Source organism: Sycon ciliatum, chromosome 11 (assembly GCF_964019385.1).
Source record: "Sycon ciliatum chromosome 11, ocSycCili1.1, whole genome shotgun sequence".
NCBI classification, from domain to species: domain Eukaryota; kingdom Metazoa; phylum Porifera; class Calcarea; order Leucosolenida; family Sycettidae; genus Sycon; species Sycon ciliatum.
This window is the reverse complement of record NC_088653.1, coordinates 28,278,635-28,293,634: the sequence shown is the minus strand read 5'-3', so window position 1 is coordinate 28,293,634 and position 15,000 is coordinate 28,278,635. Positions and strand designations below refer to the sequence as shown.

The 15,000-nt window shown below is 49.4% G+C and overlaps 1 protein-coding gene across 2 annotated transcripts in view; it reads right to left on the bottom strand.

Annotated features, from left to right (window-relative positions):
- Positions 1-15,000, bottom strand: part of LOC135827325 (uncharacterized) — a 347,133-nt gene that overhangs the window by 60,016 nt on the left and 272,117 nt on the right. For both annotated transcript variants that reach the window (XM_065339846.1, XM_065339847.1), the window contains exons 33-34: positions 12,134-12,249; positions 8,354-8,647 (exon numbers count right to left, since the gene is read on the bottom strand). In XM_065339846.1, coding sequence (XP_065195918.1) covers positions 8,354-8,647; positions 12,134-12,249 — 410 coding nt within the window. The remainder of the gene's footprint in view (positions 1-8,353; positions 8,648-12,133; positions 12,250-15,000) is intronic.

The following is a 15,000-nucleotide window of genomic DNA, read 5'->3' as shown; positions in this document are numbered from 1 at the left end:
ACGGTGTATAGTTACTATTCTGGACTCCTGTACTCTCAAAAGCACTCGTCTAGGAATAACATGGAACAGTTTATGTTGTCATCCGGAACAAGGAACTAGGAACATTAACTTGAAGAGTTCACCCCTAGCGAAAATGCCGTTGCTGTATACGAAGCAAACACACTACTAAATGGTACTTATAAGCATGACGCACTGCTACATGTGACACACCGTCATCACCGGATAGCAGTTGTAATGTTCTTTTTCATATTGGTCATCAGCGGACAACGGACATTCCCGTAGCAAAGATTTGAGACAGAGATGGTTTGGCAGATACAGCCTTAAAAAACTGAATATCTAGAAGAGCTCTACTGACTCTTGCAGCACTGTGCTAAATGGAAGGCTCGCGAAAAGCGTGTGCCAATAACCTGGTCAATCATTACCTGTAGAAAGTAGCTGGTGAGACACACCCATTCCCGAAACACTGCAAACCGAACCAATTCTGTTACTTACAACGTTTCGGCAATATTGCCATCGCCAGGTACGAATAAAACAATGTATACAGTGCTTTGGGTAAGGGTATGTCCACTCAACTACTTTCTACGGATGAAGCTGCAAGATGCCTCAAAGATAACTTTCACTGATTATCTCATAAGAATTTGTACTCTTTCCACCTTATCACTCACAAATACATATGCACGTTGAGCTGCAATGTGAAGGTGTTAAGCAGAGCAAAGCACCTCATTAGGACCATTGTGTGGCATACATCATCGCCTCTACCTACCTTGCTGCAAAGCCCCCTGCAGCTCAAGCGATCGTTGCTGCACATCAATCCAAAGGGTTTTAGCCGTACAATTATGACAAATGTCTCCAACACGAGTCCAGTAAATCTCAACACAGTGTCGCTGCAAAACAGTATCTCGGCTAACCTCTCCATGTCTGTTTTCCCCGTGTGTGGATGTGTGTATGTGTGCTCATGTTTGTATGTGTGTGCATAATATGTGCTTATGTGTGTGTGTGTGTGTGTGTGTGTGTGTGTGTATGTGTGTGTGTGAGTGTGTGTGTGTGAGTGTGTGTGTGTGTGTGTGTGTGTGTGTGTGTGTGTGAGTGTGTGTGTGTGTGTGTGTGTGTGTGTGTGTGTGTGTGTGTGTGTGTGTGTGAGTTGATTGTGTCAGTCTTCTGGCGTTTGAAAAGGAGAGACGGTCCAGAGTTAGAGGAGACGGGAAGTCCAATCTCAGGCATGTCCGCAACCTCACGCTGCCACAGCTGGAATACTGCCCACATGAATATATTGAACAATACTGGGGCCATACAACAACCTTGTCGAAGGCCATTTTGCACCTCAATAGGCTCGGCCTCGATGCCCGGGATCGACAGGTTTGCAGACATAGAGGTATGAAATGAGCTGATAATGGTAACCAGCTTGTCAGGTACGCCCGCCTTCCGGAGAATTTCCCACATGCACTTACACAATCAACATCCATCGTGACAGTCAATTCGCAGACGATTCGGCACTTACTGCTACAACTCCCCATGGTGCCACACTTGCGCTCAGCCGGTTCATGGACGTCGCAACTCGCTTCGGCCTCACCATCAACCTATCAAAAACCAAAGTAATGGCGGTCGGCTTCGGCATTTCTCCGGAGGATCGTCGTCCATTGGTGGTTGGCAGGGAAATCGTCGAGAATGTGCATGACTTTCGCTACCTAGGCTCCATCATCCATACTGGTGGCCGCACCGCAGTGGACACTCGGTCCCGAATAGCGTCAGCATCTAGGGCATTCGGAGCATTGCGTCGATCTGTCTTTGATGATGGCGATCTTTCACTGGCAACGAAGCGAATAGTGTATGATGCATGTGTGGCTTCTCTTCTCCTTTACGGAGAGGAGTGTTGGGTACCACTGAAAAGCGAGCTTGCGGCGCTGTCCGCCTTCCATCTTCGCTGCATTTCCGTAATCTTAGCCCTCGGTAGAAGAGACACCTGGGACTTCCACATCAACAGGAAGACCATTCTGGAGGCCTGGAATCGTCGAGATCCAGTGGATATTACCACACGTGTTCTTCGCTGCCGTCTGGAGTGGCTAGGCCATCTAGCTAGGATGGACGGCGATAGAACTCCGCGCCAGCTCCTGTTTGGTGCGCTCCTTCCGCCGAGGCCGGCTTGCGGTCCTCGGAAACGGTGGCGAGACTCTGTCAGAGCTGACCTCTCCGCAGTGAACATCGACCACACGGAATGGTACGACCTCGCCCAGGAGCGTGGGAAATGGCACAGTGCGTATTCCGCTCAACCAGTACCGCGATCGGCTCAGCGTGACACTTCTGTGCTCTGCGATGTTTGCCAGCGTACTTTCGCCCACCAGAAATACAAGAATCGCCACAAGTGCCTGGCCGAGAGGAGGAAGCCCATATCTGAGCAGTCCGGCAGCCGACTATGTAATGCGTGCGGGAGATGGTTCTTGAGTGCTGGCGGGCTAGCTTCGCATAAGTGTCTCTCCAACTCGGCTGCTGAAGTGGCGTCGGTCTCGGCTGTGGCATCGGCGGACTCGGTTCGGAAACAGCGGGTTGCCCTGCCCTGCTGCAGAGCGCATTGTCTCGGCGGCGGTTGCTGCTGCAAGTCATCCCGTGGTTTCGACCTGCATAGCTGTGCTAATTTCCTGTCCAGGAAGTAGAGCGGCGTTTCTGGATCCAATGCTGAACTCAGTGCTGTCGACCCCTGCACAGGGGACACGTGACCATTTAATGGCAGTGTTACCAAGGACCAAGGTGTGTGAGTGTGTGTGTGTGTGTGTGTATGTAAGTGTGGGCATGTTTGTGTGCATGTGGGAGTGTGTTCTGTGCTCTCACAATGCAAGAAACACAGCAGGATCGTGTTTTTTTTTTTTTTTTTTTTTTTTTTTTTTTTTTTTTTTTACTAAGGCCACAGCTTCCAATCATGACATGCAAAGCAGCGGTGCAGCATCGCAAGCATGAATCGTGGACGTGGTGACGGGGTCTGATGTGCTCCACCGACCTAGGGTCTCGGCTTCACTGCACAGCAAACGCGTCGAAAGAAAACGGGGGCTAATAATTATCGGGAGATGGGGGAAGAAGAAGAGAAGAAAGAAAGAGAGAGAGAGAGAGAGAGAGAGAGAGAGAGAGAGAGAGAGAGAGAGAGAGAGAGAGAGAGAGAGAGAGAGAGAGAGAGAGAGAGAAAGAGAGAGAGAGAGAGAGAGAGAGAGAGAGAGAGAGAGAGAGAGAGAGAGCTGGGAGCGAGAGAGAGCGAGAGAGAGAGAGAGAGAGAGAGAGAGAGAGAGAGAGAGAGAGAGAGAGAGAGAGAGCGAGAGAGAGTGAGAGAGCGAGAGAGAGAGAGAGAGAGAGAGAGAGAGAGAGCTGGGAGCGAGAGAGAGCGAGAGCGAGAGAGAGAGAGAGAGAGAGAGAGAGAGAGAGAGAGAGAGAGAGAGAGAGAGAGAGAGAGAGAGAGAGAGAGAGAGAGAGAGAGAAGAGAGAGAGAGAGAGAGAGAGAGAGAGAGAGAGAGAGAGAGAGAAAGAGAGAGAGAGAGAGAGAGAGAGAGAGAGAGAGCTGGGAGCGAGAGAGAGAAAGAGAGAGAGAGAGAGAGAGTGAGTGAGAGAGAGAGAGAGAGAGAGCGAGAGAGAGTGAGAGAGCGAGAGAGAGAGAGAGAGAGAGAGAGAGAGAGAGAGAGCTGGGAGCGAGAGAGAGCGAGAGCGAGAGAGAGAGAGAGAGAGAGAGAGAGAGAGAGCGAGAGAGAGAGCGAGAGAGAGAGAGAGAGAGAGAGAGAGCGAGAGAGCGAGGGCGAGAGAGAGAGAGAGACAGAGAGAGAGAGAGAGAGAGAGAGAGAGAGAGAGAGAGAGAGAGAGAGAGAGAGCTGGGAGATAGAAGAGCACAGTGCTCTTGGTGATGGGGACTGCGAAGGATAGCAGGTTCTGGGATATGTGCATGAGAATCAGAATATTGGTGATGATGACAGCAGGGTTATAAGGTAAGCAGTTGAACACTAATAAGAACAGGGAAAGCGTTGGCGAACAGATTCAAAGTGCATCAGTAGCAGAGAGCCAGTCCTGAGCAAGAAGGTGACGGTACACCTTTTTCTTAAAGCTTTGCATGTGAGGCTGGGCGGGTGGGTGGTGGAACAGGTCTGGTGGCAGGGCATTCCATGTTGCAACGGTGCAAGCAGGGAATCCTTGGAGACAGCTATTCCGGGTGTTGGCAGGCAGGCCAGTTGTCATCTGGTATGGATGGGAATCCTGCAGCTGGAGAGACTGACGGGTAGGTCTTGTCTCGGGGGCACGGTGAGTGGCTGGTTTAGGCAGCATCTGCTTCAGAGGGCTGGATGCATCTAGATAGCAGAGCTTGTAGGTATAGGCAAGTGCAGCTACCAGGCGACGGAGTGCCAGGCTAGGGAGCCAAGTACCTGCTCCGATGATGTGGAGGGCCCTTCGCTGGATCTGGTCCAGCTTCTTAAGATGGGACGAGGGTGAGCCCATCCACACTAAGGGGCAATACTCGAGTGTGGGTCGCACAAAGCCGTTGTAGACGCGTTGGCGGCTCTCGGCGTCCAGAATGGGAGACGCTCGCTTCAGGAAGCCAATCCGCTGGTTAGCACGGGAAGCTAGGGAGCGGAGGTGGAAGGAGTAGCTCAGGGTGTCGTCAAAGGTGACTCCCAGGAGTTTCAGCCGACTCTCTTCACTGACCGGTGTGCCGTCAAATGTTGCTCGAGGGAGCTCCCAGGGCTGGCGATGGTGGCCTATAGACATAGCCTGCGTCTTGGAGGGCTCAAATTTGATCCTCCACTTATGTCCCCAATGGGAAAACGCATCAATGCCCTGCTGGAGGAGCTCGGAGCCACAGTCAATGTCAGCTCTTGATGTGAGGCAGTGGAAGAGAGTGGTGTCGTCAGCGTAGGCTGCTAGCTCCATACCTGGTGGGAGGTGGTCCTCGCCATCATTGGTGTAGAGGATGAACAGGGTGGGGCCAAGGATACTGCCCTGCGGCACGCCAGCTTTGGTCGGGTACGGACTGGAAAGTTCACCTCCAACTGCAACCCTCAAGTGACGATCAGTCAGGTAATCCCTCAGCCAAGCGAGAAGTGGACCAGTTACACCATAGCATTGTGCCTTGTGCAAAACGCCTACATGAGAGACGCGGTCGAATGCGCCAGCCACATCAACTGCAATGACTCGAACTACACCACCTCTGGCTGCAACGCGACTCCATTGGTAGTTGAGTAGCGTGAGTATGTCCTGGGTGCCGAGTTGGCTGCGGAAGCCATACTGACTTTTCGATAAGATGTTGTGTGCCTCCAGGAACTGTCGGATTGAGTGGTTAATAATGGCCTCCATGACTTTTGACAGAATAGAGAGGAGGGAGATCGGGCGGTAGTTCTTAACATCAGACTTGGATTTTTTCTTGTGCACCGGCACAACCATTGCCGTCTTCCACATTGTAGGTTGCCGACCTTGGTGGAAGGCCTGCGAAAAGAGCCGCGACACTGGTGCAGCCAGCTCTTTGCTGCATTGCCGGAGTACACGCCCGGGGATGCCATCTGGACCCGTGGCTTTGGCGGGGTGGAGTTGCCTCAGCTTCCGCTCAACCGTGCTTGGCCGAAAGTGGACATTGCGGAGTTGGGCTTGAGATCGGGGGCGGACTGGAGGGAGGCTGTTGGCTTGCAAGTCGTTGTCACCAAGACTGCACTTTGCGGAGAAATACTGCCCGAATGCTTCGGCCTTTTCGCTGCAGGTGGTGTGCTCAGTTCCGTTCGACGCACGCAGAACAGGTATGTCTGCAGAGCGGTGTCCTTGCCCACCTGCTCGCTTGACGGTTGTCCACCATTGTCGGCTGGAAAGGGCACCTTCTCTTATCTTTCGGCGGATACTGGTAGTGTGCGCTTGCTTGGCTCTGTGCAGACAGTTTGTTGCTTCACCTGTTGCCATAGAGTAGGCCAGCCGCAGGTGTGCATTGTTGGGCGAAGATCGGTGACGTCGCCAGGCACGTTGCTTCCTGTCAACAGCTTCCTGGCACTCAGGTGACCACCAGGCTGGGTCTCCCTGGCGTAGCTTCAGGGTTTTGGATGGGATGAATATCTGCATGCCCTCTTTGATCTTCTGTGTGAGTTTCACACAAGAGACGTCAATGCTGTTGTCATCAGTCAACACCCAGTTTGTGGACCGAAAGAAAGCCCGTAGCCGAGGCCAGTCAGCATGCTGGTAGCGCCACACGGTTCGCTTACTGGGACGGTCACAGGAGGGGGCAACTTCAAAGTCAGTTACCACAACTGCGTGGTCAGATTTCCCTAGAGGTGGATGGAGAGTTGAGATGACGCTTCCAGGGATATCTGACATTATGAGGTCGAGGATATTATTACCACGTGTTGGCTCATGGACATGCTGATCGAGGCAATGGTGGTAACACAGATCTTAAGCAGCTTCACCAGCAGGGGAAGTTCTACTGCTGCCTAGCCATTCCCGGTTGTGTACATTTAGGTCACCTGCAACGATGATATTCTGGCAGCATTGCCTAGCATCATCTATGCCAGAGCTGATGCTGTTTAGGGCAGAGATGTCTCCATCAGCGGATGAACCTGAGCGATACACAGCACATACTCCAATGGATGGGCCAGCTGCTGTCTTGAGGCGAACCCACAGGATTTCATTTCCACCAGTATCAATATATTCTAGTTCTGTGAAAGCCAGGTCGGCCCGAATCCAGACAGCAACACCGCCCCCCTGGGCCGTACGGTCCCTTCGAACTGGTGGGAAGTATCCAGGGAATGTGAGGTCAGCAGGCGTGGCCTTGTCCTCCGTGACTTTTGTCTCCGTGACGATGACAATGTCTGGGTGGTGGGCATTGAGAGAAGCTTGGAACTCCCCAAGTTTTGACAAGATACCGAAAGCATTTGTCAGCATGAGGCGGAGCATTCTAGGTGGTTGCCGTGCACGTGTTGGAGCCATCATTGTGAGGATTGGTTATCCTGCCGGAGTGGCTGCGCACCAGGCTGGGCAGGACGCTTCGCATCATGCGACAGCGAATCAGGTGACCGCTCGGCAGAAGAACGTTTGTGGCTGTGTGGCGTGGCTACAGGTGTGCCGGCAGCGGCAGCGGACAGGCCACGACTCGCGCTCAGGAAGTCATTTATCGTGGCGGCAATCCCAAGTTGCTGTTGCTCTTGATCATGCTGCTGTGCTTCCAGCTGGTTGGTGCTACTGTCGCTACTGCTGCTGCGGCGACTGCTGGTGCTGCTGCGGTGACTACTGGTGCTGCTGCTGCTGCTGCGGCGACTGCTGGTGCTGCTGCGGTGACTACTGGTGCTGCTGCGGCGACTGCTGGTGCTGCTGCTGGTGCTGTTGTTGTTCTTGTTGTGGCGGCTGCTCTTGCTGCTGCTGGTGCTGTTGGCTGCATTCGCATTTGTGGAGGTGTGGAATCTCCACGGCCTGCAGTAGAGTGGCCTTGGCCAGAAATTGGCGGTCGTCACTGTCAGCTTGGAGGTGGCATCAACCGATATCCTGGCTGACACTTGCCCGTTTCCGGCTGTATGTAGGCTGCATTGGTGGGCTTTGACAGGCGTCCCTACGCTTTCCGACCTACGGTGTACAAACTCAGTGAGACTGTCCACTGTGCAGTCGTGGCTCAAGTTGCCCACAAAGAACACAGATCGCTTCTTTCTTGGCGGGCCCGCCGCAACTAATTTCCAACTGTCATCCTTGATGACGGCCATGATAGGGTGGCTCTTCTCGCAGTCTGATTGCACAGGCTCAGGATCGACAAAGCCGGGGTCGTCCGTACGGGTACGGGTTTCGTGCTGTGCAGAGCCAGAGGCCACGTCGATCTGCCCTGACTGTTGTCCAGCATCTGCATCGGCTGGGTCGAGCTGGTTTGCTGCTGCAGCTGGGTCAGGCTGGCCCTGCTGGGGAGGACGGTTACGAGGTTTCGTACGGGTACGAGATTTGTCGCCTTGGACTTGGTGCTGAGTAGATCGTGCAGGGGCCTTGTCGGGAACAACAATGGCGGATTTCTGCAGTGAACAAAATTCCTCACGTAGGGCTAGGAGATGCGTGGAGAGATCGTCCACACGCTGATGGAGACGACCCTCACGATCCCTCGACTCGCTGATATGAGACGTCAGGGTCTGCAGCACGCTGAGCAGAGTCTGCTCTATGCCCGGGAGGGAGCAGAGCAGTTTCATCGCAGGCTCTCCTGCGAGCTCGCCCATGGCGAAGAGATTCTCCCTGATTTTGACTGCTTACACCCCTACACTACGCTACCCTATGCTACCCTACACTGCCACTATTCACACTAATACCACTGTCCTACTTCCAGACCGGCCTGTTGCCGGCTGGGCTGTCAAACACTACGGAGCTGAAAAAGTCTGTTAGTAATTACCTTGTTGTTTTGGTCACGGATATCCCTCCAGGTTGCAATGACTGCCTCCCTGGGCCTGAATACTGCTTGGGGCTTGAACTGAGCTTCCACAGCAGCTATTATCGCAGACAAATTTCCATTAACATCTGTGCTGTTGACATAGTGAACTTGCACTGTGCCGCTTGGGCATGAGTCGTTGCTATGACGCTGTTCCGTCCAGTAGGGTGCAATGATGGCAGCATGCTCAGTGACACGCGCATTGAGATTGTAGCCACCGGAGAAACGGTTAAGTGACATAAAGCCGTTGACCGACACCTGAAAGAACACGAAAAACGACGAAGAAGAACAGGTGCACAGCGTTCAATGCTAGACAACAGAGACGTTTTAAAGGGGAAGTTCACCCTAAAATCACAACTTCACAACCTGTAGCGAACGATGCACTGATTCCAATGGTGAAAGTCCCACGTTGGTTGGAGCAACCGTTCCGGAGTTATAGCACCTTCACGTTTTGGCAAAATTCTGTGACATCATGATGACGTCATAATTTGCCCATCCCTGTGACGTCACAGAGATAGATTTTGTAAGGGAATAGATGGTGAATTGCCATTTGCCAATATCTGTCGTTTTTCTTTGCTGCAACAAGCTTTCTGGGGGATATATTTCAAGTTTAGATACCAGTAAGGTGTCATACTGACAAACATGTACATGTATGTCATAAGGTGTCATACATGTCATATGGGATATATTATACTTGTATCCCATATCAAATTTTGAAAAATCAGTTTATCTCAATGACGTCATAAAGTATGATGTCATCTTAACATCATCGAATTTAGTCTAAACCTCCAGATGCTATAACTCCAGAACGGTTGCTTAGATCAACCTCGGACTTTCGCAATTGGAATCAGTGGATTTTTCGATACAAGTTCTGAACTTTAGATTGTAGGGTGAACTTCCCCTTTAAAGCTGCACATTATTTTTTGATTAAAGAAATGAGGATCAACGAACTGTAGGGTCCACTAACCTCGACCAGTTACTAAACAATCAACTCATCCGATAACATTGCACGACACTGACCGACGGTACTGACGTTCTACAACTAACTGGCTAACAGCTCTAGCACATCTCAGATGCACACTCCAACAGCCTTCCAGCTTGGAAGGTTCGAGATTAGAAATAACATAGGAGGGGAAGGTGAGCGCAACCAAGACAAGCACAAGACGAAAGTCTCAGCTGTGAAGGACGTTGGCGGATGTACATGCATGTCGATGATGATACTGGCAAGACCATCAGATAAAACAGTCAAACCACAATTCAAGGACGCATAGCATGTCGGTGACAATACTGGCAAGACCATCAGATAAAACGGTCAAACCACAATTCAAGGACGCATAGCATGTCAATGACAATACTGGCAAGACCATCAGATAAAACGGTCAAACCACAATTCAAGGACGCATAGCATGTCGATGACAATACTGGCAAGGCCATCAGATAAAACGGTCAAACCACAATTCAAGGACGCATAGCATGTCGATGACAATACTGGCAAGACCATCAGATAAAACGGTCAAACCACAATTCAAGGACGCATAGCATGTTGATGACAATACTGGCAAGACCATCGGACAAAACGGTCAAACCACAATTCAAGGACGCATAGCATGTCTATGACAATACTGGCAAGACCATCAGATAAAACGGTCAAACCACAATTCAAGGACGCATAGCATGCCGATGACAATACTGGCAAGACCATCGGACAAAACGGTCAAACCACAATTCAAAAACGCATAGCATGTCGATGACAATACTGGCAAGACCATCAGACAAAACGGTCAAACCACAATTCAAGGATGCATAGCATGTCGATGACAATACTGGCAAGACCATCGGACAAAACGGTCAAACCACAATTCAAGGACGCATAGCATGTCTATGACAATACTGGCAAGACCATCAGATAAAACGGTCAAAGCACAATTCAAGGACGCATAGCATGTCGATGACAATACTGGCAAGACCATCGGACCAAACGGTCAAACCACAATTCAAGGACGCATAGCATGTCGATGACAGTACTGGCAAGACCATCAGACAAAACGGTCAAACCACAATTCATGGACGCATAGCATGTCGATGACAGTACTGGCAAGACCATCAGACAAAACGGTCAAACCACAATTCAAGGACGCATAGCAGCATACCACACAACTTGAGTGGCTCTAAAGATTCCAAGATCATTTGGAGGGGAAGTTAAGCGAACATGAATTGTAAAGAATGGAACGCCTTAGTGCTACAGTGCAGTACTTTGACCAAGACAATTGAGAGGGACAAATAATCAGCAGTAACAAATAGCAGTGCGCATCTGAGATGTTCTAGAGCTGATTGCCAGCTAGGTGTAGAACGTCAGTACCGTTGGTCAGTGTCATGAAAAGTTATCGCATGAGCTGGTTGTGAAGTTGCTGGTGGTGTTAGTGGATATTATAGCGTAACTTGTAGCCCTTTGGTCCTCTTTTCGTCTTATAAATTAATTCTTGGCTCTTCACCAGCACCTGAGTCTAAATAATTTTTATGTGACACGAAAATTCAGCTGGCGTTATTCGAATCGAGCGTTGGAAAACAACACGAGTGACCTGCATCGCACGTCAAAATTTGGAGTTTTACGCCAAATTTGACGAGAAATTGCGCGTCACATCAAGAATAACATGCAGCTTAGCCTTTCTTTCTAACATACTGTGTTACATGGACATGTATGTCTTCCTCCTCCATGCTTATACAATGTTCTGCGAAGCGGAAATGGAACAGACTATGCCCGCTGTGTTTGTACATAAAGAACAATAAACAGGGAAAAATCTTGGAAATATTGCATAAACGAACCAAACATGCTAATGGGATGTTTCTTGTGGGCCAACACATGCTTCACACAGACGTTAAACTAATCCTGCAGAGCTGATGATGTCATCAATAATAAATATTATGCATTTCCGTGCCCAACTTCAACATGGGTTTACTCTGTATAACCCCACTCGAATTTGACCATCTATTAGTATATCTAAGTGCTGAGGTTGGTTGTTCCTAGGAGGAATACATGCTTTCTGGCAACACTTGACACTTGACTGACTCACGACTGCCACGGGAACACACGAGGAGCACGTTGCACCTTCCACTCGCCAAACCTGCGAGAAAGCACCATGCCCTGCTCAATGCACAGTGGGCTTCCCGTGTGCTCTTCTTGCTCAGTTCACACATTTGCTGCTAGCCATGGGTAAGAAGAAGCACAGGGTGAGCTGAAACCCGAAGTAGCCACTTGGGCGGCATTCGTGATGAAGGCGTCCTACAACACGCAGTCTCGACTTCTGATAATTATATCTAGGTGGAAGAGAAAATAGCTCTAAGCTATGAGTATAACATCCGTCAGTCATTTAATTGCCCACGAGAAAACAGCTGTCAAGGCGGCTTCATCTCTCATCACATTATAACAATATTTCTGTTAAGCCCCTTCACAAGTCAAACACAATTGGTACCTACATTGCCGGCAAGCATTTGGGACTGGAGTAAAGAGACTTTCCATTGCACGTGTGTCCTCATGTTTCTCCTGTTTTGTGTTTTTTTACACAGGTTTCCTTATTGCTATTTGTCCAGGTGACACGTATATTTTGGACTGGTGCCAATTGCAGTTTACACAGTTTTAACTCATGACTCTCCCAGGTTTTACTTGTAAATTATAAAATGTTTCATCTCCTCAAGAGTGGGAGGAAAATTGGTAAAGGATAGAAACATACTCATCCATAGACTTACCGTGACGTCCTTGACGGACTTAAACTTTGAGCCGAATACAAACGGATGATTCAGGTTCAATCTGGTAGCATTCACCAAGGTTTCAGCGCTGACTTTAAAGAGTTGTGAAGCCAGCTCTGCAATTAGGATCAGCAAACAGAACAGCCAAGTGAACAGTCGTTATCTTTGAGAATCACCTTTCAAGGACGCAACAAGAAGGATACTAGTAAATCGTGCCATAAGCATTACCAAGAGTAGATAAACAAGAGCCTGGTGTGCAACTCGCGAATGGGTAGGCCCACGGCGGAATTTTTTGTTGACGTATTCTTTTCGACGACGCCCGCGCTGCGAGTCTTTCGGAAAGTTTTCCCTCGTGCTCTTGGTCGGGCGTTAAACTATAAGGTCGGTGCCCCGCACGTGCTCTCACACTGCTCTGCGGCAAAATGCGCGTTTCTCTGAAAAAGGAGACAACAAAAAATTCCGCCGTGGGCGGGGGTATCTGCAAATTGTGCAGGAGAGATTCGGAGTTGCCCACTCTTGTTTATCTACTCTTGGCATTACTCGGAGTGAGTTGTGGTTGCTCGTGAGAGTGCTCAATACACCAAGGTGCAGAGCCTAGTACACACACTTGAGAGGGACGAAAAGCAGAAGACACACACACACAGAAGAAACGCTTTTCGTCCCTCTCAAGTGTGTGTACTCTTGGCATTATTGATTTGTACACATGCATGAATGCACTCTAGAAGCTTGTAAGACGAAAGTCGAGATTACTAGGTGACAATAGCAAGAGAACTCCTTGCAAAAACTAAAATGTGAAGAGTGAAGAAGAAACGATGTGACACTTGTACAACACACCAAGCATATGCCATAATTATGGGCAAAAGCATAATATTTAAACACGTGGCGAGGAGACAACAATTTGATAACCGCAATCAATAAAACTAGCTGAACCGACATTTGGGTACTTTATTCATGCAATGTAAAAAACGGTGGAGACGATGTGCAATAAAACGATGAAAATATGAAATGGTGTAGGGAAAAAATATGGATTCAAACAAGTTTTCGTACAACACTCATCAGGAATCGTCGTTGTACTAAAGGACACTGAAACAAAAATTGAACTATTATAGAAAATCTAAGTTAGGGAAATAACACTAAGAGCAACAACAGTGAAATTTACAAGTGTGAATTTTAACAATCAAAGCGAGAACTGAACAAAGGAGAAAGGAAGGAAAGACAACGTGATAACACATAACAGCAGTACATTACACCTAGAACATTAACGGCCAAGCTTGGCCGCACTAAACACGACACGTTACTTGAACAATTTCAAACCAATTATACTATCTTTCTGTACACACAAGTTAGGCTTGTACAGACGCTGATAGATAGCTTCCAACACTTTTAACTGTAGTCCATAACCATGACGACCACGGCACAATACAGTGAACGAAGAGTCAGAATACGCAACGCAACAATCAGGACTAGCCAGCAGATGATTGTACACTGAAGACTTGCTACCACGAAACCTACGCACAACACTAACACTCTCACCGGCACTCTCACCATCACTCCCATCACTGCTCTCCGACTCACTGCTCCCTCCGCCGTCCGTTCCATCCTCCGCTTCCTCTGTACTCTCTCTGTCTCGTCCATTCCGCCTGACCGGGTCCATTGAACTCGACTCGGCCGTACCCCTGCTATCACGTCCCTCCTTTCGCCCTCGTCCGCAGAGTGCGTAGCTTCTGTTGTAGTTGGCTGTTGATAGTCTTGGTCTTTCAATTATGGGCTTGGATGGTGGATTAGTTGTGGCTGCTGTAGATTGCGTTGTTGGTGTTGGTGTGGGAGTTACTGATATGCAAGGTGGGTCTTTTTGAGTCGGCGTTTGTAGTGTTAATGCAGCTGTCAGTGTTGCTCGCGGTCTGCCACTGGCAAGCTCCACCGCCGCAAGAACCGATGGCGGAGGATCAGGAGGAGGCAGTGGGACCGGGACCGCAAGCGGCACCGCCTCAGCCAAAGCCGCCGGGGGCACTCGTCAGTGCATGCCGACTCAAAACGACCCACCTTGCATATCAGTAACTCCCACACCAACACCAACAACGCAATCTACAGCAACCACAACTAATCCACCATCCAAGCCCATGATTGAAAGACCAAGACGATCAACAGCCAACTACAACAGAAGCTATGCACTCAGCGGACGAGGGCGAAAGGAAGGACGTGATAGCAGGGGGACGGCCGAGTCGAGTTCAATGGACCCGGTCAGGCGGGATGGACGAGACAGAGAGAGTACAGAGGAAGCGGAGGATGGAACGGACGGCGGAGGGAGCAGTGAGTCGGAGAGCAGTGATGGGAGTGATGGTGAGAGTGCCGGTGAGAGTGTTAGTGTTGTGCGTAGGTTTCGTGGTAGCAAGTCTTCAGTGTACAATCATCTGCTGGCTAGTCCTGATTGTTGCGTTGCGTATTCCGACTCTTCGTTCACTGTATTGTGCCGTGGTCGTCATGGTTATGGACTACAGTTAAAAGTGTTGGAAGCTATCTATCAGCGTCTGTATAAGCCTAATTTGTGTGTACAGAAAGATTGTATAATTGGTTTGAAATTGTTCAAGTAACGTGTCGTGTTTAGTGCGGCCAAGCTTGGCCGTTAATGTTCTAGGTGTAATGTACTGCTGTTATGTGTTATCGCGTTGTCTTTCCTTCCTTTCTCCTTTGTTCAGTTCTCGCTTTGATTGTTAAAATTCACACTTGTAAATTTCACTGTTGTTGCTCTTAGTGTTATTTCTCTAACTTAGATTTTCTATAATAGTTCAATTTTTGTTTCAGTGTCCTTTAGTACAACGACGATTCCTGATGAGTGTTGTACGAAAACTTGTTTGAATCCATATTTT